This window comes from Podarcis gaigeae (genome assembly GCF_964106915.1).
Source record: "Podarcis gaigeae genome assembly, chromosome: 3".
In the NCBI taxonomy this organism is placed as follows: domain Eukaryota; kingdom Metazoa; phylum Chordata; class Lepidosauria; order Squamata; family Lacertidae; genus Podarcis; species Podarcis gaigeae.
The window spans coordinates 73,195,245-73,220,483 of record NC_139680.1 but is presented as its reverse complement, the minus strand read 5'-3'; the positions used below and the strand labels follow the sequence as shown (position 1 = coordinate 73,220,483).

The following is a 25,239-nucleotide window of genomic DNA, read 5'->3' as shown; positions in this document are numbered from 1 at the left end:
AAAATATATTTGTAGTAAATTTTAATACAGTTGCTTCGAAGTGGGTGGGGAGATTTAATATAGAAATGATGTAAAGCTGTTTTTCTTCCTCTGTATTCAGATAAGGAGATTGGCTTAGTACTGGCACAATTAATGCTCTTTCCCCTTGCTTTGGCAGATGGATGTTTGTCAAACCCTTGCTTTCCTGGAGCAGAATGCAACAGCTTCCCGGATGGTTCTTGGTCCTGTGGTGCATGTCCTGCCGGTTACCTTGGAAACGGAACAGTCTGCGAAGACCTTGATGAGGTAGACACAGTTTTGGTTCATACAGAAATGCCGTTTTGACCCCACCCAATGGAAACACGTAGCCAACTTCGTTGGAGGTTCCTCAGTGATATAACTCAATACTTCTTTCTGGTTGTGTGTGCGTGTGTCTTTGTTTTTTGCAGTGTGCAGTAGTGCCAGACGTTTGCTTTAAGTTAAATCAGAACCACCGTTGTGTAAACACTAATCCTGGATTCCATTGCTTGCCATGCCCTCCTCGCTACAAAGGAAGTCAGCCTTATGGGGTGGGCCTAGAGGCTGCCAAGAAAGAAAAACAAGTAAGTGCTGTTGAAAGAAGGCCAGTAACGGGATGGAAAATGTGATACATCTGCTATAAAAGTATGGCACAAAGAGGGTGATGTAGTATCAGTCCTGAAGACTTCATTGTCTTGGAGCATCTCAAAATGAGCAAGAGTGCAGCTTGCATGTTTAATAATGTACTCCTTAGATTGGAAACCTGGCATTCAAAACCACTCCAAACTTTTTAATAAATTGATCTCAAAAGTCATTTCTTTATATTAAAAAAAACCCAACAACTTAGGGCCAATTGAAAAGGGCCAAGAAGGTGTAACAGTGCATAAGACATGAGGGATTAATTCTTCACATAGCACAGGATGTAATGATGGCTGCTAATTTGGATGATTTTAAAATGGGATTAGAGAAATCTATGGAAAGGCTACTAGTTGTGATAGCTATACATTATCCCCGGTGACAAAGGCAATATGCCTCTCTGACTGAACACAAAGAGGGAGAGTGCTCTCACGCTCATGTTCTGTTTCTGGGCTTCTCATGCTCATCTTGTGAGAACAAAATACTGGAGCAGATGGGTTTATGGTCTGATCCAGAAAGCCTGTTCTTATGTTAGCCCTTCAGCCACAGGTTCTTCACTAACATATTCTTAATGCATTGCACATGAGAACCAGCACAATTAATATAAGGGATTGTTTGACACATTCTGTATGAAATAGGTCACTTTGGGGAGATCTTTATTCAGTGAACACAAGAAAATGCAACTAAATTAGATTTGATAAAAAGACATTCCCCACCCTCATTTTAAAATAGTTTCATTGGGTTTTACTCAGTCCCTTCATAGTTCTCCATGTTCTGGCTGACACGGTTTGTGAAGTTTAAATGTGAAACATCCGCTAATATTAAACTACTCTAGCAAAGCTGTCAATCAAAACAATAGCAATACAGAAGTACCAGTCAGGACTTGTGGGAAAAAAATCACAGTCCATTAGGCTGTCTCTCTATGTAAAAACAAAAACCCAAAGGCAGCTAAATAGCTGGTTTGGTGCTACATCCTGAAACTGCTGCAAAGGAAATGGGTGGGGTTGATTTACGTTAGTTAATGACATCCAGAATCAGCAAATGTAAGAGAATTTTTGTGAATTCTGCTTAAGGCGACTCTTTAGTTAAATAAAGCATTATTCATAATTACTGCACTGACAAACGTGTGCAGCTAATTAGCTCAGTCAGCAAGGAAATGTTCCTTGAGGCTCTGCCCAGGATTTTAATAAAAGGTTGTTAAATCGGGGCCCAGCTAAAGGATCTGTGGCTCAAAGCTCAACAATATTATGGGAAACTAAAACTGCTGTTTATCTACTCTTCTGAATAATCCGATATTTTGGATGCTTCATGTGTCATTTGAGGGTAGTGTGTTGCCTGCTTGACTATCGGTACTGAAAACTGTTTAAAACAAGGCATTTGAAAAACAGACATTTTGGGCCAACTTAGTTGAATTCAAATTTGGCTTTGAATGGTTTTTCCAGCACTATGTGGAACTGAGTAGGTCTTGCCATCCTAAGCATCTCTTCTCTTGTGTTGTTAGCACAATTCTCACCCACAGATACTGTTGTGGTCCCAGCCATTCCAGGCAGGTTTTCCTGGTCCCAGCCACCATATATTGTCCTGTTCCTAAAGTCACCTGTACTGCAGAAAGTATCCTGCAAATTCTTTTCAAGTATTGTAACTTGCTATGATGAGGATGACATCAAAGCAAATAAATAATAAACAAGCTCATGTCCCTGTAGCTCATAATAAATTTATTTAGAGAAAATAAAATGGGATACCTTGCATCAAAGCATCACTGTCTCCTCCTCCAATTTAGCTGGGTCTGGTGCTGCAGTTATTTAGCTTAATTTAGCCCCAGACCCTTATGCCCCTACAGAAGCATGGTCTGAATGATTATGATTTGCTTTTTCAGGTATGTGAACCTGCCAATCCTTGCAAAGACAAGACACACAACTGTCACAGGTCAGCCGAGTGCATCTACCTTGGGCATTTCAGTGACCCTATGTACAAGTGTGAATGTAGGACAGGCTATGCTGGTGATGGATTCATTTGTGGTGAAGATTCTGATCTGGATGGATGGCCCAATCATAACTTGGTCTGTGCTGCCAATGCAACTTATCACTGCATAAAAGTAAGTAAGAAGCAATGGAAACACCATGAATGTCTCAATGAAGGGCAGTTGATGAAGGGCAAGTCTAGTGATAGCCTCCGGTGACCATCATTTTCTGAATGATTTCTTAGGCCACTGTTGAAATAAATATTTTTCCAAGATTGGTAGGTCTCTCAGTTTAGAGAATCTGTCCATTTTGGGCTCCTAGTCTACCAAAATTATCTTCCTCTTATGATTCACCAAAAAGATATGACTGGATAGGCATGTCAGAATTGGGATCATTCCAGTGAAATAGTTGAATGCACAATGTATTGTTGTTAGAATTAGAATTTATATACTGCCCTATACCCGGAGGTCTTGGGGCAGCCCATTGCTTCATGCAAGGGCAGTGCTTCTGTCACCTTGCTACACCATCCTTTCATCACAAAATACGGCTTAGTCAGGTTACTGATAACATACCCTCTCAACAGGTTAACCAAATAAACCAGTGAAAAGCAGACGAGTAAGTGCTGAAGACACCCTTTATCAAACCAATACAGTCAAAAACAATACAGCACCAAAGTATATCACACCCCAACAGCAAGTGAATTGAAACAAACCAGAATTTTGTGCCTTAATTTAAACTTACTTTAAACTGCGAGAAATGTTTGTAACTTGAAGCTGAATGTGACTTTATAAGCCTGGGGGGTGGATCTAGTAATGGATTTCTCTTTTCCTGCTTTTCCATGAACAGGGAGGGAGTATTAAATGTTCCTTGAGCATACAATTGAGATGTCAAATTCTTTCTGCCCTGGCTAATGTCTGCTCATTTGTTAATGTGACCAACTCAGCATATATGGTTCATTCTTTCTTTCTTTTTGGTTCCTGTCACCAGGACGTACTTCATTTGATTCAAGAAGAATCAAGAACTGCTTTCATTAAAAGACAAAAAACAAAACTCAAACATACGGAATTCATTTAGGGGAGGTTCTTCCCAAAAGCCAAACCCATTATTTTTGTAGTACATATGTTGATTTAATAAAGGTTAAATGCTTTCCTTTAAAGCAATCTAGCAAAAATATAAGGTGGTAACCATCATCGGATATCATTCCACTTTAGCAATATAATCCAACACAAACCAAAGGCTGCCTAAAAGTGTGTGAAAATTAATTGAATACATATGCATGTTGACTTTAGAAAAGACTTCAAAATTCCCATTTTGAATTTGCCCAGTGCCATATTTTAGTCTCCGGAGAGGCATACAAACATTTAGTCAGAGTTTGGCATTATTATCAATTTGTGAAATAGAAGCGTGTGCCAATCCGGGGTTGTCTGTTTTTACAGGATAACTGTCCTCTTCTGCCTAATTCTGGACAAGAAGACTTCGATAAAGATGGAAAGGGAGACGCCTGTGATGAGGATGATGATAACGATGGTGTTGAGGATGATAAAGTAAGCTTGTTTTCATTAACCCATCTTCTCCTTTCAGAGAAAATAAATATGGACACCATTAAGAAGTTGTTGGTATATTTGCTGCATTCTCATTTCTCTACGTCTGTTGTCAGATATAAGAATTTAAACTGTACCATTTGGGATACCACTATTGCTTACAGATGTCGCTGATCATTACTTGTTCCACATTTCAGACCAACAGAAATTCTCAAAGAATGGCGCACTCTATGGGATTTTTACAGCTGTTTTGTTGGCTTGTCGTATTCATATGGCAAAAGGTTGAAAGACATTGAGTCTAGCAGAGTGTGTGAGAGTGTGATAGTCTTAAATATGCCTCATTTGATGCTAATTTACTATTATTAGCAGTATTTACATGAAACCCTTGGGAACCCCAGTAGGTATATGCTATTTGATTTACAGAAAGGGAAAAGGTTGATTGGAAATATAATGGTCTCTAAGCTATGCTTACACATCTTTTCTTTAATCTTTCCCCTTTTTTAGGACAACTGCCCCCTGATTTTTAATCCCCGTCAATTTGATTATGACAAGGACGAAGTTGGTGACCGCTGTGATAATTGCCCCTATGTGCACAATCCTGCTCAGATTGACACCGATAATAATGGAGAGGGTGATGCATGTGCGGTGGATATTGATGGCGATGGTAAATTTTTATTCATTCTCATATATTTTGTTTCTGTTCAACGTGGGAGAAACTGGTTCAAAATAAGCTATTGCTCTCACCCTTGTGAACAACTCTATCAAATCAATCCATGCATTGAAGGCAAAGGATAGGGTTGCCTCATTTGCAAAAAAGAGAACGCTATGACGACTCTCATTTTAAACACCCCTCCTATATGTAAGCTATAAAAGCTGTGGTATATTGCTGAGGGGGGCAGGAGAAGAGAAGAGGAAAGCAAGCATTTTCAACCACCAGTTATGTTTATGAAGGATTTCTTAATCAAACAAAATATTAGTGGTGTACCTAAAACTTATGGTTTGGTGGGGTTTACTGGGCAAATAATTTCATGGTAAAGTTTTTGCCATTTCCTCAAACCAGTTCTGGAACAGAATGGACTATTTGCATAGTCTCTCTGACAAGTCTTTAATGATCTTATAACAGGAAAGGTACTCTTTAAGAACCCAGGTCCCATTTTTAAGAATATAACATTTACTTGATATAATAATTTCAGAAGTAATGAAAATTATGGCCCAGCAATACTCATATTTTTTCTAATTATTTATGCTGTCAAATATGCTGGCATGAAGAGCCACACTTGAATCGCCAGCCAAATCAAATGTCTTCACCCAATGTGTTTGCCAAAACGCCTTAGGAGAAAAAAGGAAATTTCTTTTGGATGCTAGAATAATAAGGATCCCAAGTTACATTTTTGGCTCAGGAAGGAGGAAAAAACCAACAGTGACATTTCAGGTTATTAAACTGGCAAACCTGACCTGAACAGTAGCCCAGTACTGAAAAAACCTACCAACCTAAATATCTTTGGTGTTTTTGGAATGCCTCTAGGCTTGTGGTTTTTGGCATGACTTGGAAGCAGAAGCTTCAATGTCCTTAGAGGGACGTTGCTGCTGCATTTCCTGGCAGATGAATCCCAGTTTTCAGCACTGGAGAAAAAAACCTGTTAAGCCTCAGATTTGATTCAATAAATGTGTAAAGTGTTGGGTGTGTGTATCAGTAGATATCTAAAACCCTTGAAGGTTTTCCATAGTATGGAGTTTCCATTAACACTCGTGGTTATTTATTTAGACATATCTAAATATCCAAGGCAGCTTACAATCAAAATATATATCATTGCAATAAAAATAAAAATATATAAACCAGTATTCCTGGAAAGGGTTTTCTTCTCATCTCCTCCAAATATTGTAAGAATCAGCAAAAACTTTTATTACTAAAAATAAATGAAATCTGAAATCTAAAACAAACTGCATAAACCTCAGGTCAGCTCAGGGGATACATTTCATAGTAAATTTTATAGTATTGATTTAGGACATTTGTTGACCACCTAATCAACAGATTCCTCTGGACTGTTTACACAGAGTTCAAACAATTAAAATATTCTAGGGGACTGCACAAACCACAAGATTTGGATCAGACCTCATTTTGCTGCTTCAGGAAACTGTTTGCCTTGGTCCAAGTTGTTTCATAAGCTGCCCATCAGAGTATTGCTCTCTCCCAATCACTATTGGATAAAATCTGAAAAGTTGGACTGCCCTATCTTGAAAGGTCTGGATGAATCGACTACCTTCAATTGAGAATGGAAGCTCATAGGTCATCAATTGATTTGTCACAAAATAGAGTGGTTTTGTTCTTACCTTCTCACTGTCACCAGCAAATGTGTCAGGCAAATCTTTTATGTGACCAAGAGTTGGGCAGAGAGGGGTCACCACAGAGCTGAATTAGGGAAAGAGCCATCCTAAAAGTATTTCACCAACCATGGGACCAGCTAGTACAACCCTACAGACTTTATAGTATTTATAGCCTTGTATAAAAGGGGTTGTAACTTAGGGAAGGCACAGCAAGACAAGCGCACCCCAGTTAACAAGCAAAGGAAAAAGCAGTAGTGCTATCAGTTCAAGATATAATGTGTGCCACCTAGCATGGAGAGACCAGCCTTAAATACAAAAGCTCACAGGGTGACCATGGTCCCGTCATTGTCTCTTGGACACAGTTAGTTTCCAGTGAGAATGAAATGGGGAAAATTCTCATTCATGGTTGTGCTAGTTTCTTGGAAACCAGTGCATGTTGCTTGATACAAGTGGAATCTGAACATAACGCTTTTGTTTGAATTGCTTTTTTCCCATCCTGGCAGATGTTTTCAATGAACGCGATAACTGCCCATATGTCTACAACACAGACCAGAGAGATACAGATGGAGATGGAGTTGGTGATCACTGCGATAACTGCCCACTGGTGCACAATCCTGATCAGGTAAGTAGCATATACATGGGGGGGGGGGACTGTATGGATGTGAAGAACCTCTGCCTTCACCCTTGTAGAGGTACCACTACACCGTACTGTGTACTATTAACACAGGCTGCCTTTTGTCGCTTTGAGGGATATTTCAGCAAGGCTTGTCGTTCCTTTCTCCCCTTTTCAAGATCTAAATTCATACCTGGTTGGATTTAGGGGTAAACAAGGTTTTTGTTATTGCAGAGATACTCAGTGTTCCAATTATATGCTTTTGGGGGTAGATTGTTTCAAGATGCAGGAAAGCTAGAATAAAGAAGAGCTTTTGTTCATGAATAGTCTTCCATCCCTCTTCCTAACAGGGAGTCTTCTAGTTTGAGTTCATACATGCATCCAGCAACCACCCTGTGAGGTGATGACTTGTATGTGTGACATCATACATCCAACACCACATGTGGAGATTCCACTCCCAGCCTGCAATATTTTCAATGGAGGCAGCTCACACATTCAGTTCCAAGTCATCCACCACCAGAATCCTGTGCATGTCAACTCAGAAAATCTGACTCCCAGTTTCACCCCAGGAACATCTCCTGCTATTATCTCAATTAAAGGTCAAAAAAGGACCCCTGGATGGTTAAGTCTAGTCAAACTTGATGATGGGGTATGGTGCTCATCTCGCTTCAGGCTGAGGGAGCCAGCATTTGTCCATAGACAGCTTTCAGGGTCATGTGGCCAGCATGACTAAACCACTTCTGGTGCAATGGAACACTGCGATGGAAACCAGAGTGCACAGAGATGCCATTTGCTTTCCTGCCACAGTGCTAGCGATTTATGTACTTGAAGTGGTGTGCTTTCGAAGTGCTAGGTTGGCAGGAGCTGAGACAGAGCAACGAGAGCTCACCCTGTCATGGGGATTCGAACTGTCAACCTTCTAATCAGCAAGCCCAAGAGGTTCAGTGGTTTAGACCACAGTGTCACCCATTTCCCTTTCTCAGTTAAGCCCCAATATATACAAGAGATCACCCCTTTCTGATTGTCACTAGTTTCTCGCCAGGTTGGTTCTGATGAAGGGGAAGGTGGGGAGCACATGAGATTTATGTGTGAAACAAACTGTGTGCCTCTGGGAGAGATTATGTATATGTATGTGCTTTTTTATTTGGCCCACCAGGCAGTTTAAAATGGGTAACACAACTCCCAGACCACAATGGGCTTTCCAGCTCTGCATTTCAGAAATGCTACGTTCTAGACTTACTTGTAATTGTATTCGGGAAGTGGGAGGGGAAACCACCCAGTTTACGTAGAATTAATATGGTTCTGTTCAGTCACAGGGCACATGTTTATATTAAAGGCAAATGTTGGTGGCAAACTGCATGGTTTGAGGTAAATTGAATGCCCAGGTTATTTTAAAAAAGAAAGAGTTCAGCTTTTCAAGTTTTCAAAGCTCTGACACAACAGCTTTGCCTTTGATTTGGATGAATGGTCTGGAATTTCTAATTGCGCAAAGTTATTGCTGTTGGCTTCTCGGGGCATATATATACATAAAAACCCTGAAAGCAGCTGAGGTCAATAGCAGTCACTCATAACATAAGAATGCTGCCTAGGCAAGAGAAGTTTCTCACGAGAGCAGCGCCACTTTTCTCATCTGCAAAATCTTACAAAGGGGCCTAAGGCTAGAACTGAGATCTGTTGAGGACGTCAAAGGTCTTCCTGTGTGTTGGCACCAATTTCATTCATTAAAATGCCTGCATTGCATTTTCATCTTGCACTCTTCTTAACAGATACTTTGGGGGCAGATGCCAAATGCTTCCAGTATGAAAACAGATGCAAAAAAGAGAGAAAAGACCACGATTCTGGAAGAATTAATGTTATGTTGGAAAAATTGTATGAGTTAAAGATCAGTTAGAAAACATCTCTTCAAGCATACCGCCACCTACCCTGATAATCTACTTTTTCAGCTTAGCCAGCCTCTGTTCTATGCAAGAAATCACATAGAAACCATGCTTCTCAAACTTCTGATAAATGACACATTTTGTCCTTCCATTAAAATTGGAGGGATCCTATGGGCTTGCATCTGTTTGCTTTTAGGACTAAAAAATGTAAAGGTAAAGGGACCCCTGACCATTAGGTCCAGTCGGGACCCACTCTGGGGTTGCGGTGCTCATCTTACTTTATTGGCGGAGGGAGTCGGCGTACAACTTCCGGGTCATGTGGCCAGCATGACTAAGCTGCTTCTGGCGAACCAGAGCAGCACACAGAAACGCCGTTTACCTTCCCACAGGAGTGGTACCTATTTATCTACTTGCACTTTGACGTGCTTTCAAACTGCTAGGTTGGCAGGAGCAGGGATTGAGCAACGGGAGCTCACCCCGTCGTGGGGATTCGAACCGCCGACCTTCCGACCAGCAAGTCCTAGGCTCTGTGGTTTAACCCACAGTGCCACCCATGTCCCGTAGACGTGCTTTCGAACTGCTAGGTTGGCAGGAGCAGGAACAGAGCAACGGGAGCTCACCCCATCATGGGGATTTGAACCGCCAACCTTCTGATCAGCAAGTCCTAGGCTCTGTGGTTTAACCCACAACGCCACCCGTGTCCCAGGTGGGATATAAATTTGTTCTTTAATTGTTTAGTCGTGTCCGACTCTTCGTGACCCCATGGACCAGAGCATGCCAGGCACTCCTGTCTTCCACTGCCTCCTGCAGTGGGATATAAATACAACAGATAAATAAAAGTAAGTAAGTAATTAAGGGTATTGGCTTAAGAGTCAGTAGATTTAAATGAGGAATTTGAAATAAGAATCTATTTTGCAAGTTTGGGATATCTCAGTATGTTTATAGAATATTACTTTTCAGATTGCCTTCATTATTCATTAACATTTCTGAAGGGAACCATTAACAGTGTGATCATGTGGTTCCCCCGCCTTTTTTGGTTCACTGTTTCAAAAATTCAAATCTTGTTTCCTGTCCCCACCTTTAGACTGATGTGGACAATGACCTGGTTGGTGATCAGTGTGACAACAATCAAGACATAGATGAAGATGGCCACCAGAATAACAAAGACAATTGTCCGTACATTTCCAATGCCAATCAGGCTGACCATGACAAAGATGGTAAAGGGGATGCTTGTGATTCTGATGATGACAATGATGGCATCCCAGACGACCGGGACAACTGCCGACTCACATACAACCCTGACCAGAAGGATTCCGATGGTAAGACTATGGGCACTTTAAAGACATATACGGTGGCATATCCTTTTGTGGACTACAGTCACTTTCAGGCATACAATGGTGTGCTCCAGGGATGGAGAACCTATTCCCCTCCAGATGTTGCTAGACTACAACTCACATCATCTCTACCATGCTGGCTGAGGTTGTTGGGAATTGGAAGCTGACAACATCTAGAGGGCCAGAAGCCCACCTTCCCTGCTGCAGTCCATGAAAGCTTATGCCATGGTAGATTTGTTAGTGCCATAGACTTGGGGGTTTCTTGAGTGAAGACTAAAGATGGTCCTCTCAATCCAAGCTGAGCCCAGCAGTAGATGGTGTGGTGCCCTTGATCTCTCTCCAGCTGAATCGGTGCTGCATACTGGGACTGAGAGCAGGACAGGGGAGGTGGCGGCGAGGTTGGCCTAGTGAAAACATGCCAGCAGAAATGCCAGGTTGGCTCAGCCAGTGTATTTGCACAGTGTTTTTGCCTTGTTCTCTATCCATCTTGGTTTGCAGCAGTGACTCATCCACAGGGAGTGGAGGTCAGCAGTGCAGCCCTACCATAGCATCTGCTACTTGCTTGGCTTATGTGTTGGAAAGCTGATCAAAGTTTGACTTGTTTCTATCACAGATGAGTCTGTCGAGGTGTGTTCGCACCCAGCTGCTGGCATGCCTATAGTGTTGCATCCAGTTCTGAAAGTATTCCTAGGTCTGGAGAATTCACAGGTGGTCTCCTTTTAATGGTGTACTTCTTTTAAGCGCAATGGCATTAGCAAGTTGATTTTGTAGGTGATCAAGCAGGAGGGCCATGACTGTTTTGTGATGCTCAGAGCATCCCTTTGTAGTAGAATCTGACAATACTGTAATGAAAAACATCCGTACAGGTTGTTTATGTGACATTTTCATAAAATATTATTTGAGAAGCTAAGAAAGAAAACTGGGATTAATAACTTCTGCAAAGAATTATAGCTTGAACAGAGTACTGAAGTGAGATGACTAATAAAAGTAGCATTATTATTATTATTATTATTATTATTATTATTATTATTATTATTAGCCACCCATTTGACTGGGTTGCCTCAGCCACTCTGGGCGGCTCCCAACAAAATATTAAAAACACAATTAAAAAAAACCATTAAAAACTTCCCTGAACAGGGCTGCCTTCAGATGTCTTCTAAAAGTCAAATAGTTATGCAAGAATATGTTTAGCATCCCTTAGCACATCAAAGGTACACCCAAACACATCTGTTTGCTGAAGTCTTTATGAGGGTTTTCTGCCTGGAGTAATCTTACTAAATAGTTTGAATATATTTGAAAGTAGTGCTTTGAAAACGAGTGAGCCAATCCATAAGCCAGCTGCCTCAAGGTCATCCAGTGACCTCATGGCTGAATCGGGAATTTGAATCTGTCTCTTCCTGCTCCTTAGCAGACAGTACACAACACTGGCTCTCGGGTTAACACCACAACAGATCCTGCCCACTTACGTATTCTGCCCAGTTACGTCTCTAATCACACAGAGCAGGTGGAGCTTAGATTTCTCACCAGTTAGCTCTTCTGTGACAGATACTCCGCAGTGTCATTTGAATCTAGGGTCAAGAAATAAGGCAGAATTTTACTGTGTCCTGAACAACCATCTTCCAGAAAGCAGACCTCCAAGGAGCCTGTGGTCATGGCTGGTGGGGCAGATGCTTTCTAAACTTTTTGATGAAAAAACAGCCTTGTCAGCAATCAGCACCACAGGGAACGTAAGAAACATATGTGGTGAAAAATTAAAACCTCATTTGGACAAAGAAATTGCTTCTTTGATGTTGGCAAGAGAATAAAACTGGGAACATACACTTTCCCTCTTAAGTGTAAAGATAAACACGTTCAGGAGCATACAGCTGGTCAGAATTTGGAGTTCAACTTGGCAACCAGCCAGCCAGTCAGTCCGTGGAATGTGGAGCCATTTTCTCACAGAGATGAACTACAAAAAGCATCTGAGATGCTTGACTCTGTATTTTTTTTAAAAAAACTTTTTTGGCAGTTCCATAACAAAGTCTGTCCTTGAGGATTAGAATAGAAGATTGGAGTAGAGAGACAGTGTTCTAATGAAACATGCCTGCGAAACATGTGGTATGAGTCTCTACTGATAAGAGAAATGAATGCAGACAACAATAAGTGAATCTGCATAAACATAATTGGCTGAGATTCTCATCATTCTCCCCCACCCCCCACCCCACCAAGTTTAGTGTCCTCATGATTGGAGAGAAACACAGGAATTGTATTTCCTTATCAAAGAAAAAAGTTGGGGGAAAATGTTGTAGAATGTGTGCGTGCGCCTTTAAAAAGGACTTGTGGAACAGGATTTGCATGCTGTCTGTGAACACAGAAAACATATTTCATAGAATCATAGAATCATAGAATCGTAGAGTTGGAAGAGACCACAAGGGCCATCGAGTCCAACCCCCTGCCAAGCAGGAAACACCATCAGAGCACTCCTGACATATGGTTGTCAAGCCTCTGCTTAAAGACCTCCAAAGAAGGAGACTCCACCACACCCCTTGGCAGCAAATTCCACTGTCGAACAGCTCTTACTGTCAGGAAGTTCTTCCTAATGTTTAGGTGGAATCTTCTTTCTTGTAGTTTGGAACCATTGCTCCGTGTCTGCTTCTCTGGAGCAGCAGAAAACAACCTTTCTCCCTCCTCTATGTGGCATCCTTTTATATATTTGAACATGGCTATCATATCACCCCTTAACTTCCTCTTCTCCAGGCTAAACATGCCCAGCTCCCTTAGCCGTTCCTCATAAGGCATCGTTTCCAGGCCTTTGACCATTTTGGTTGCCCTCCTCTGGACACGTTCCAGTTTGTCAGTGTCCTTCTTGAACTGTGGTGCCCAGAACTGGACACAGTACTCCAGGTGAGGTCTGACCAGGGCAGAATACAGTGGCACTATTACTTCCCTTGATCTAGATGCTATACTCCTATTGATGCAGCCCAGAATTGCATTGGCTTTTTTAGCTGCCGCGTCACACTGTTGGCTCATGTCAAGTTTGTGGTCAACCAAGACTCCTAGATCCTTTTCACATGTACTGCTCTCAAGCCAGGTGTCACCCATCTTGCATTTGTGCCTCTCATTTTTTTTGCCCAAGTGCAATACTTTACATTTCTCCCTGTTAAAGTTCATCTTATTTGTTTTGGCCCAGTTCTCTAATCTGTCAAGGTCGTTTTGAAGTGTGATCCTGTCCTCTGGGGTGTTAGCCACCCCTCCCAGTTTGGTGTCATCTGCAAATTTGATCAGGATGCCCTTGAGTCCCTCATCCAAGTCGTTGATAAAGATGTTGAATAAGATGTTGAATAAGATGTTGAATAAAGATGTTGAATAATTTGTGACATTTCAGTTTTGTTGTTTTGACATTTATTTGAATGTCTACTGTTCTTCAACCCAAATAACTCTTTAACCCAAACCAGTATAAATATTACATTCTAGGACACACAGCTTGCAAAGTATTTACCACATTGCCAACATCAGGGCTTCCTTATAACAGATCTGGTGGTTGCAGTCTCTGTTCACTTGAATGACTCTGTCTTAAATACCACATTAATCACTCAGGATTTCATTATAGCCACATTCCAAGTTTTAGGGGGGGAAATGGTTATTTATCCCATAGCTTATCACTGCTCTCCCTCCCTCCCTCTCTCACAGTCTCTCATAAATAAAGAGTAGCCAAGAGCTGTTTTAATATGATTTACTGTAATGCCTTCTTCACTCATTTGCTACAGATGTGACAAAAGTACATGGTCATAGTCTTAAGTATTCATGACAGAACAATGCTGAAGGCATCTGATGACATGGAGATAATATGGAGTTTTAAAATTCCAAAGCTCCTTTTTAATATTGTGGTTCTCCTGGCTTGTTAGGTTATAAGGGAGTCATTTGTTTTTGTCAGCAACTGATTTCCCAGATGGCCTAGGCCCATCCCCAGATTTGCACAGTCCTGTCTGCTCTGCAGATCCCATCTTGCACAGAAGGTTGGAGTAGTCACCCACCAAGGTCCCTTGCAACTCACCCACTGCGCTATCCATTCCATTCCCCTGGAATGGAAGATGGTAGCCCTTCTTCCCTTAAATTTAATTCTGTTGTCTAAGAAGGTGGCATGGCTGCTTCCTTCCTTCCTGTCAAACATGACTTCTTCCTACAGAAAGAGAGATGTGTGAATATAACGTGAAAATCATTCAATGTTTTGTGTGCATTTTAGGTGATGGCCGAGGTGACATCTGCAAAGATGACTTTGACAATGACAAAGTCCCAGATATTTTTGATGTTTGTCCTGAAAATGATGCCATTAGTGAAACTGATTTCAGAAAGTTCCAGATGGTCCCATTGGATCCTAAAGGAACAGCTCAGATTGACCCAAATTGGGTTATTCGACATCAGGGCAAAGAACTGGTACAGACGGCTAACTCAGATCCTGGCATAGCTGTAGGTGAGTATGATTCAAATTAATCAATTGATTAACTGATGATATGAACAGAATTACACCAAGAGGATAGAGTTTAGTGTTTCACAAGGGCTTCCATGAACCCAGTAGCTTTTTGGACTTTGTTTTCTTGAAACAGACCCTCATAGCATATTATGAGGCAGTTTATATGTTCAGTTTAAGAATCTCTTTCTAAACTTAACATTCTGCAATGGATTTGGAAAAGTTGGAAGCACAGATAACTTCTGAGGAATGTTTGGCAATAATAAAAAGCTGCCTAATAAGTTAGCATTCATAGATGATTTACATTGGAGTGTGTGTGTGTGTGTGTGTGTGTGTGTGTGTGTGTGTATGACTGGATGGAATGTATTAATCTTTCTGCATCAGGCTGTAGGACATAACCCATAATATTGCTCTTGCATGTGGTATACAAGCATTTCAAAAGCATTCTGTAATTGTTACTTTTTTCTTTTTAAATATTTCGAAGTTTTCTTTTTCATGGCTGTAGAACTGAACTGAAAAATGTGAAGGTCCTTCCTATATCAAGGTCCATATGTCCATCAATAAATATGCCTATTTAAAAATGATTTCATTATAAAGCAAGTATGAAGTAACGGAAAGGGTAGTAATTGATAAAGCCTAGAAAAAGAACTGATAACCAAATCAAATAGCATCAAAATAGAAAGTAATGGCAAGTGCCTGAGACTGTCTAGCTTGTTTCTGCCCAGATTCTCAGCAAGCTGCAATCCCTTTGGGAACTGAACACCTACCGTACATTTTCTACCCTCCTCCAGGTTATGATGAGTTCAGTTCTGTTGACTTCAGTGGTACGTTCTATGTCAACACAGACCGGGATGATGACTATGCTGGGTTTGTCTTTGGCTACCAGTCCAGCAGTCGCTTCTATGTCCTGATGTGGAAACAAATTTCCCAGACATATTGGGAGGACAAGCCCACCAGAGCTTATGGTTACTCAGGGGTATCACTTAAAGTAGTGAACTCTACAACTGGCACTGGCGAACATTTGAGAAATGCCCTTTGGCATACAGGAAACACACCTGGACAGGTAAGAGGTATATGAGTCACATTCAGCTAAGTGTTCTTCGAATTGTCCCCTTCTCATATACCATCATGACATAGCATTGGAAACCATTGTTTTGGTCCTATCTTTCATTATAATGATCAATCAATGGCCAAGTTTTTATTTCATTCTATTTCTTTTTAATTGGATATTGTCTTGGAAACTTTTGGCCGGGATTAGGCCCAAGAAGCCTCCACCTCCAGGTTTGACTTCAATAGTGACCCTGTGTCCAATTATTTTCTCCCGCATTAGTGAATTGTTGTCCCTTGCTCTTTGCAGGAGAAAGTACAGTTTGGTACCTTGGATCACGAATGCCTTGCAAGTCTAATGTTTTGGGTCCCAAACACCGCAAACCTGGAAATGAGTGTTCCGGTTTACGAACGTTTTTTGGAACACAAACGTCCCGGGTGGCTTCCACGGCTTCTTATTGGCTGCAGGAGTTTCCTGCAGCCAATCGGAAGCTGTGCTTTGGTTTCCGAACGTTTTGGAAGCTGAACGGACTTCCAGAATGGATTCCGTTCGACTTCTGAGGTAACACTGTACTGCACTTGGGAATACTTTTGCCAAATGGTTTTTTTTACATCCAAACCTGAGCAGCCCAGGGATCCCTTTATGTAGAAAGACAGTGCACCCTTTACAGCTACCCAAAATATGCAACACTCCCTGTCTAATCACAACAGCATTTAGCTGGGAAAGCTGCAGAATGAACATCTCATATTAACTGACCAAACTGGAGGGGGGCATAGAAACTATGGCAGCGCATTTAAAATGTGGGTTGTGGTTTCTATCTAAAAGACGGAGTTTATAGGAATTGGATTTGCCCCACTTGTTAATGCATATCACTCAGTGAAGTGTTGTTTTTTAACTTCTTCCACAGGTGCGTACCTTGTGGCATGACCCCAAGAATATCGGCTGGAAAGATTACACTGCTTACAGGTGGCATTTGGTCCACAGGCCTAAGACGGGATTAATAAAGTATGACATTTCTTGTAATACACTGTATTGCTTTTCCATCTGATCATAAATGAGGTTTTATTTAGTGGTTTGTAACCAAATTCCAGCACTGTCACTTCATTTATGGCAGACTTTCGGCACTGGAAGATTTGGGAGTGTTCCCCAGCTTTCCATGCCATCAGATGTGTTCAATTTCCTTCGAATGGCTCATATAAACACAGCCATTATTAGATAAAAAAATGATACCTCCAAATTTTTGGACTGTTTTTCTGTACTAATCTGAATTTTTGAAGAAAAAAAAGAGAAAAATGTCAAAACAAAGCTAAAATGAAGATTGGAAGAACTGATTTTCCCCTTCTTAGAACTAAAGGGAATTGAGATTAAGGCAACTCTAAATATTTTCGTAGACTTGTGATGTTAGCTCTGATTTGTCTATCTGAAGCCAGTCTTAACTTAAATGCAGACAAGCAGCCATTTATTCACACAAATTATTTCAGTGAAATACCCCCATTCTCACATGTTTTTTTCATGATAAAATGCCTGCAGTGTCAGGACTCCCATGCAAATGTGACATTGTGTGAGAATGGTGCAGGCAATATGCCTATTAAGTAAATAAAACAGACATTCTTGTCATTGGTAAACTCAGTCACATGGGTCCTTTAGGCAAATTCAAGTTTTTAAGAAATAGTGTGGAGAGAATCAGAACTTATAGGGTTAAGAAGTATATAGTTTGGGCCTTTGTGGTTTACAATATAAAAGCACAAAAATATATAACATAGTAACAAACAACCACTATAGCACCCCACCCCACCCCCCGTTTAAAAGGCCATGTATTGTTTAATTAGCCAAAGGACTGGGAGAAGAGGAATGTTTTGCCTGGCATCTGTACATGTCGGGAGCTTTTTACGTGGGGGGGGGGGGAAAGGCATTCAAACAGGTAATTGTCTCATTTCCCACTAGAGAGCACTTGAGGGAGGGCTTTCTTATGCTATATATAATGTGCCCAATAAGCATATTTGCCCGGCAGCGCTGTAGCCCATAGATTGAAGCAAAATACTGGGCAAATTTTCTCTCTGCAATGGTCTCATCATAGGAAAAAGCTGTCCCATGAGCTCTTGCTGCAGAGAGGAGGGGAAGCCTATATAAGGCTGCTTCCCCTGGAGCACAGAGCCATTTTGCTTTGAGAGCTTCCTGCCCGCACACCCTTTTGTTAGAACCTTCACTGACCAATTTTGGGTCGCTGGTTGACAGGGCTGGAATGGAATTCCTCCCACCCTCTCAACCTGATTGGCACTTGGTTAGGTTTTTTCCCGCCTTTCCCTCAGTGAAATTATGGCTTCCTTGTTAGGTGGAAGAACTTTGTTTGAGTGTGGAAATGGCATTGGTCAGGATCAACATAGTATATGGGGGCCCCCATAAGGGGCCTGTGGGGAGGATTGACCGCAGCAAACCTAAGTGTGGGTTTGGTATCTGCCTGGTGGGAATCTGCACCCTGGTCCCTCAGTGAGAACTTGCTTGCTTGACTTGCACCATGGCAAGGTTCAACCCTGGCCAACTCCCATGGTACAGGTTTGGAGTGATCCAAACCCAGTGGATCCATTCCATCAACATGGGGCTTGTGGAATGATGAAGGGGTCGTGGGACCCAATGCCATGCCAACCCTTTGCCCTGCCTGCTGTTGTCAGTTAAAGATTTGGCCTGATTTTATCCCATCGCCATTGTACAGTCCGGTTGTTTTGCTGCTCTCATGGGTCACATAATGTCCCTACCTGGGCAACCACATAAAAGAAAATTATGGCTCTGGTTAAATATCTTGGCACCTTAAAAGAACCTGTAGGGCACATATGGGTGGCTGTTAGCTATTGCGGTCTGCAGTTGAAGATGGGAACCTAGGTAGATTGGTCTAGCCCAATACAGTGGTACCTCGGGTTAAGTACTTAATTCGTTCTGGAGGTTCGTTCTTAACCTGAAACTGTTCTTAACCTGAAGCACCACTTTAGCTAATGGGGCTTCCCACTGCTGCCGCGCCGCCAGAGCACGATTTCTGTTCTCATCCTGAAGCAAAGTTCTTAACCCGAGGTACTATTTCTGGGTTAGAGGAGTCCGTAACCTGAAGTGTATGTAACCTGAAGCGTATGTGACCTGAAGTGTATGTAACTTGAAGTGTATGTATCCCGAGGTACCACTGTACAGCTGTTGTAGTTCTGGATGAATATGTAGCCATACAGCACACCAGCCTACTTCCTGGATTTAGCTATATTGTTTGAGGATATAAGAGAAGATTTCTCAACTGGTTGTAAGATATAACTTATTGGGCATATAACTGCATAAGGACACAACAGAAACTCAACTTCTCCAGGTTATAGCTGGATCCTCATTCACACACAGCCAGATGCAAGGCTTCCATCTGTTCTTGGCACCGCTGAACAGTTGCTTATCCAGAACCTTTAAACTTGTAACATTTGTTAATTCATGTAGGTTTTTGCACTCTAATTTGACTCTTAAGAATAATTGAGCATTTTTCAAAAGTCAGATGCACACCAGATGCGTTCTGATGTGCATCCAATCTCCATGAGTCACACAGCACCCAGAATACACAAGTATGGACAACCAGTTCCCAGGAAAATTTGTCATCCCTTTGACCTTTTGGAGTTAGTGAAACTTAAGTTAATCATGGCTGACTTTTAATGTGGCTCAAGCATGGTAACATTCTCTGGGTTGGTGTTAAAGTCTGTCGTGGTGTAACCATTCTCTGGCAGGAATATATATATATATATATATATTTCTGTGAGTTTCTCTCACATTCAATTAGCCCTCCTTTGACGGCTATATTTTCCCATGCTCCCACATCTAGAAAGCAGTGCCACAAACAAATCCTAATAATTATGTTCTCAGCAAAACCTAGGGCTTTGAAATAGAACATGTATGCCACTTATTTCATTGCATAAGCCAACCATTAACTGTCTGAGGTTAGCGGGAATGTTTCTTTATGAAAACAGGCTAATGTATTATGGAATATTTAGCAATTTCAGCTGAAATGCACAATAACATCAGCTGTCAGAGATCACACAGTGCACAATGTGACCTCAAGACTATAGAGTTGTTTCTTCAACATGTGTTCATGACAACAACAACAACAACAACAATGTTGGAAGCCACTCTGAGCAGCATCCAACAGAATATGCATCTTACCCCTCCTCAGTATAGATTCACTTCATTGGATTTGGCTGGCCTAAATCAGAACTGGGAAATCTTTTTCAGATGTGTCTATAAAACTACTGTGAGGAGTGTTTGAACAGACTGTGTGTTAGATAGGCAGAAGTTGTAGACAAACCTGGGTGTGAATCTGATGTCACTTTCTTTTTCTTATAAGAGCTTTTACTGCCACTAGAAAGAAAGTGTATCATTTCAAGAATGGTGTCTAATCTAGATTTTGTTCCCCTTTCAAAGGGTTTTAGTGTACGAAGGAAAGCAGGTCATGGCAGACTCTGGACCAATCTATGACAAAACCTATGCTGGTGGGCGATTAGGTCTTTTTGTCTTTTCACAAGAGATGGTATACTTCTCTGACCTCAAGTATGAATGCAAAGGTAAGTTAATGCATTCATCATCATAATGGTAATAACTACTTTAGTGTTTGCAGGGGGTTGCAGACTTTTTCAATGGGAGGGACCATGGACCTGATCCAGCAGGGTCTTAGGCTTTTATGGCTCATTCAAACTTGCAGGTCATCCGATTTTGCAGTATCAAGTGTTGGCCATGTATTTGTGAAGCAACCCTCTGAGTGCCTTTGATTCCTTTTATTAAACAATCTTATATATATGAATCTACATTATGAATGAAAATGGATTCAGTGGGACAGCTTTCTTAATAGCAAATGTGTATAGCAATTAATAGCAATTGTGTGTATCCAGCTTGAGGCGAGAGCAAGCATAATCAGTGCTTTTTTCCCCTTAAAAAATGTTTAGGGGTACTATCATTTTCCTACTCATATTGAAATACTGCCCCTCAATGAGGCCAAACTTAGACTTACAAAATGTTTAGGGGTATGCGTACCCCTGCATCCCTCTCCTCCGAAAAAAGCATTGAGCATAATTAATTGTAACAATCAGAGCCAGATTCCTTGCAATAGGCAACCTGACTTGCATGTGCCACTCCTCATATGTGATGTCCCCCCCCCAAGCAAATATGACCTATGACATAAGGCTAAGCATTTTCCCTGACCATCAATTAACTTAGGCATCCTCAACCTTTTCAGACCCAGGACCCACCTTTAACCCAAATATGCATTTGGGGACCAATTTCTGAATCGTTTACCCAATACTTGCATGGTGGTAGCGCTCTTGTCGTGATCACCTTGGGTCCGTCTGCGACCCAAGACCAGAGAATCAACCATATATTCTGTAGCTAGCAATATAGTCCAAAGGACTGGAGTAACACAAGTAGCAAGAGACAATGTAGTGGTGCGAGTAGAGTCTCAGACTTGGGAGACCTGGGTTCAAATTTCAGTACAGTCATTAATTTGGGTGACCCTGGGGCAAGTCACTATCTCTTAGCTCAACTTACATCACAGTATTGTTGTAAGAATAATGAGACAATACTACAAGTAACTCCTCCCCCCCATGTTTACTGCAATGCAAGCCAAATGTGGGAATTGTACTTAGCAATTGCTTCTTTCTGTTGCAGATGTCTGAGGTAAAGCTGCTGCAAAACCAGCAAAGTACTGTAGATGCCGTTCAACTAGACACCTCTGTTCATCCTGGTACTTCAAATCCCTCACTTATTTTTCAACTCTGGCATGTTCCCCAGACCTTGTGCCTCCCTTCAGCCAGGAGAGATCCCTCCAATTCTACACCCCAGTGCCTTCTAAGAGCTTGGACTGACAGGGCCTAAATGTGACCATCAAACCCACCACGGAAGCAAAAACTGATTGACGTATAGAGTGAAAACTTGGCAGACACATTTATTCAGTCATTTGTTTAGGGTTGTTGTTGTTGTTTTTAAAATGACGTTTACATATAAAGTGTAAAAGTGTAATTACTTAATGTATTTATATGGATATAGATATGGACGAATGTGAGGGGGATATTCTTACATCAAGAGGGAGGAAGTGGTTGTAAGTAAGACCACTTCTTCAGGCCACATTACTTGCTCAGATCAGGGCTGGGCCTTGGTGACACAAAATCTGGGAGTTATAGTTCATCAAAACTGAGAAGGACCAAACCCTAAATATCCTACTCATTTAAGAAGCCATGGAAAACTAAGGCAACGGCCACCCAAGAAGATGGCTCCACAAACTTCAAATGTTACTAATCTTCTAACAGCTTTTTAGGTAAGCCACATGCTTGAAGTTTAAAATAATGCTTCTTTTCTAATGACAAATACTAGCACGTGAGCAGGCTGCAGAGAGAACGACGACAGCTTAACATCCAATAGGGCTCTTTAGATCTTGTATCCAATTCTGTTTTAAAGACGTGAATTTGGAATTATTCTCCTGGGGGGCATACAAATTAAAATGCCAGTTATTTCAGGGTTGTTCATTCAAAGTATGTGGATATCAGGGAATCTTGATACCTCATGAGCAGGAGCTGGCAGGCATCTAGTATCCTACTCACATATAATTTTGTGGGGAGTGGAGCAGGGAAGCTGCATCAACAACCCAACATTATTAAATGTTTATTTTGCATATGTCTCCAAAGTAATACTTCTAGTGGAAGTGCTGCAGCTCAGAGGTAAAGCATGTGTGTTACATGCAAAAGATCCCAGGTTCATGCCCCATAATCTTGGCATAGGACATCTGAGTCACTGGTGAGCAACCTGCCAGTGTAGACGGATGAAGATAGACCAATGGTCTGATTTAGTACAAGGCATCTTCATATGCTACACTCTGGAAGAAACTGGCATTATATGAAGCTCAGCATCCTATACTCTGGAGCTGTTCTTGTGACTTTAGGACTGCCCTGTAATAAATTGGGGAGGGGGGTTGTGAATGTCAGCCAAAACTTGTAGATGCTCCTTTTTATAAAATGGGTTCAACTACTTGATGACCACTTTTCCATATGAATTCCATATGAATTCAGCCTTTGCTTCAAAGACACACTCAGCATATCATTGTATACCATGCAGTGTACTATGAAAGGTTGTGTTTAGAGAAAGGTTGTATTTAGAGACATTTTATCCATGACTGTGCATTGGGAGCCATGGAGATGCATGCTAGTAGTCACAGTCAGAGCAGACATTCTGAAATTAATAGACGGGCACAATTATTGTAGTGGGTCCACTCCGAGTAAAACTTAGTTGCTTATAACCCAGAGGGTGGGAAAGTAGAAAATGTGGCTGTCATATATAGCGTATAATCAGCCCTTTGAATATTGTCTAGGAAGATTAGCAGTGGTGAGAACTTAAATGTGCACTAATTGACCTGATGAACAGCAGCGTGCCTAAGGTGTCCCATGAAAATGGTTCCTGGCCAGGTGAAACCTTTTTCCTGACGCTGTTGCAGCAAGCACTTTGAAACCCCAAACGTTGATCCGGGTTTCTGATAAGGTGGCAATGCTACCATTAACAAAATCTGGTAACATATTACGGTTCCAGTTATAAGGACGTCGGTGCTATTTATTTATTGCGATGCGTGGCTACGTTCTCCAGTAATTTATTTGAAAGCATGCCATAGAGCACATTAGTCATGGAAGAACTCACAGAAGAGATAACTAAATAATGCCTTTAATGGTCCAACCGGTGAATATATGTTATATATGTAATTATATGTCACAATAATCTTAAATTGCTCTGAAAATTGCCAAATAATTAAGTAGCCCTCGAGACCTTCTAAGTGGAACCTTGATATTTACTATTGTCCACCATTTTTGTATTATTATTTTTTACGTATGTCTGCTGTATATAGGACTTTTAAAGAAAAGAATGCTGAAGGTATGTCAGCCTTTATCCTAACCAGATACAACAGTTATTCCATTATACAATAGTATGCACATATTTAACACTCTTTTTTGTTATTTTAAATTGAATGAACTTTGCCCATGAGGTAAACTTGCTGGTGTGGTTTTGTTCGTGGATGAGCATTACTAAGAGAAGAGAACAATGGCCTTGTTGCTGAGTCCTCTGTGCACTCTGCTGCATGTATCTCTCTGGATTGCAAAAGAAGAATCTAGAAACCTGCCAATCAGCTGTTGGGCTGAAGTCAGGAGGGCGCAGAATCCATTCTCTGTCACAAACAGCTGCCATGTGGGAATCCACATTAAGATATGTATTAAAGCGCTGGCTGCTTGGTGAGGCTGGGGAATCACGTGCAAGCTTTTGCAGCCAGCCAGAGATATGCATGTGGATGTCTCAAGAAGGACTGTGGCAAAAGAATTCAGCCACAGATGAGTACTTCCAGTCACACAATTGTCAAAGCGTCTTCATGGATGCAAAAGGATGCAATTCAAGCTCAGGGCTGTCCCTACCGCTGCATCAGAATCAATGCGGCAGTTTCTGTAGCTGAGGCTTCTACATTAGCATCTCAGCTGCTGCACTCACAGCCAGGCTTGTTTTCAAACCAATTTTTAAATCGATTTTGATGTTATATACCTTTATCAAGAATCCAGTGCTTCTGGCTTTATTGCACATTCTTAGTTTTGCCATATTAACAACCTTTTTAAAAGGCCTCTTAATGAGATTATTATTATTTTTTTAAAAAAAGCTTGTTCAGAGTGTTTTTTTGCAATTCATATTTTTAGTATTTCTAAAAGTGTAGCCCCAAGTCCCAGAGAGAAGTGAGGGAAATTTCATTCATGTAATAATGCTTATTGTATCCTTTAAATAAAAAGAAGACATCAGCGATGGGACTAAGATGTTAATATTTCGATTGTACCATATTTGCCTATACTATGTAAATTATTTATGACTGTTTCCTTTTTCCTTTGTATGTGTGAATGTGTGTGTGTGTGTGTGTGTGAGAGAGAGAGAGAGAGAGAGAGAGAGAGAGAGAGAGAGAGAGAGTTAGAGAGAGATGGTGGGGAGGGGAGAAAGAATATATGTGGATAAGCACAAGATGCTAACAAGACTTAACATTCTGTTTTGCCAAAGACTGTAAATAACTATTTATTTGTTTGCACGGATAGAATTTCACCATTTAATGTCCCTCAGTTATTCAAATCTTCATTTTTATACATTTTAATAATAGACAATAAACTGTAAAAAGGTTTTATTCAAAGTGTTCTCTTTACTTTCACATAGCTTAATATATATACCACAACCAACCAAACCCAAGAAACCCCTCTTTTGGAATTCATTGTTGAAACCAAACATATGATCTTAAGCAGCCAGAATTGGTAGCAATAGAATTCAGTTTGATCCTATTATATATCCAGTGAGGATTGACCAATGTCAGAATTATCCTCCCGTGGAACCCCAGGCATTTGGAAGCAACTTGTGCTGGAGACATTTGTGGTGGACAGTATTTCCTTTATTTATTTTT

The 25,239-nt window shown here is 41.1% G+C and overlaps 1 protein-coding gene across 1 annotated transcript in view; it reads left to right on the top strand.

Annotated features, from left to right (window-relative positions):
• THBS2 (thrombospondin 2) overlaps nt 1–24,975 on the top strand; it is a 46,558-nt gene extending 21,583 nt beyond the window's left edge. Inside the window, exons 11-22 of the mRNA XM_083732203.1 lie at nt 158–285; nt 429–581; nt 2,510–2,728; nt 4,031–4,138; nt 4,640–4,799; nt 6,964–7,082; nt 10,035–10,269; nt 14,507–14,734; nt 15,523–15,794; nt 16,687–16,784; nt 20,214–20,353; nt 21,450–24,975. Coding sequence (XP_083588329.1) covers nt 158–285; nt 429–581; nt 2,510–2,728; nt 4,031–4,138; nt 4,640–4,799; nt 6,964–7,082; nt 10,035–10,269; nt 14,507–14,734; nt 15,523–15,794; nt 16,687–16,784; nt 20,214–20,353; nt 21,450–21,457 — 1,868 coding nt within the window. The 3' untranslated portion in view covers nt 21,458–24,975. The remainder of the gene's footprint in view (nt 1–157; nt 286–428; nt 582–2,509; nt 2,729–4,030; nt 4,139–4,639; nt 4,800–6,963; nt 7,083–10,034; nt 10,270–14,506; nt 14,735–15,522; nt 15,795–16,686; nt 16,785–20,213; nt 20,354–21,449) is intronic.
• Nucleotides 24,976–25,239: the final 264 nt, after the last annotated feature.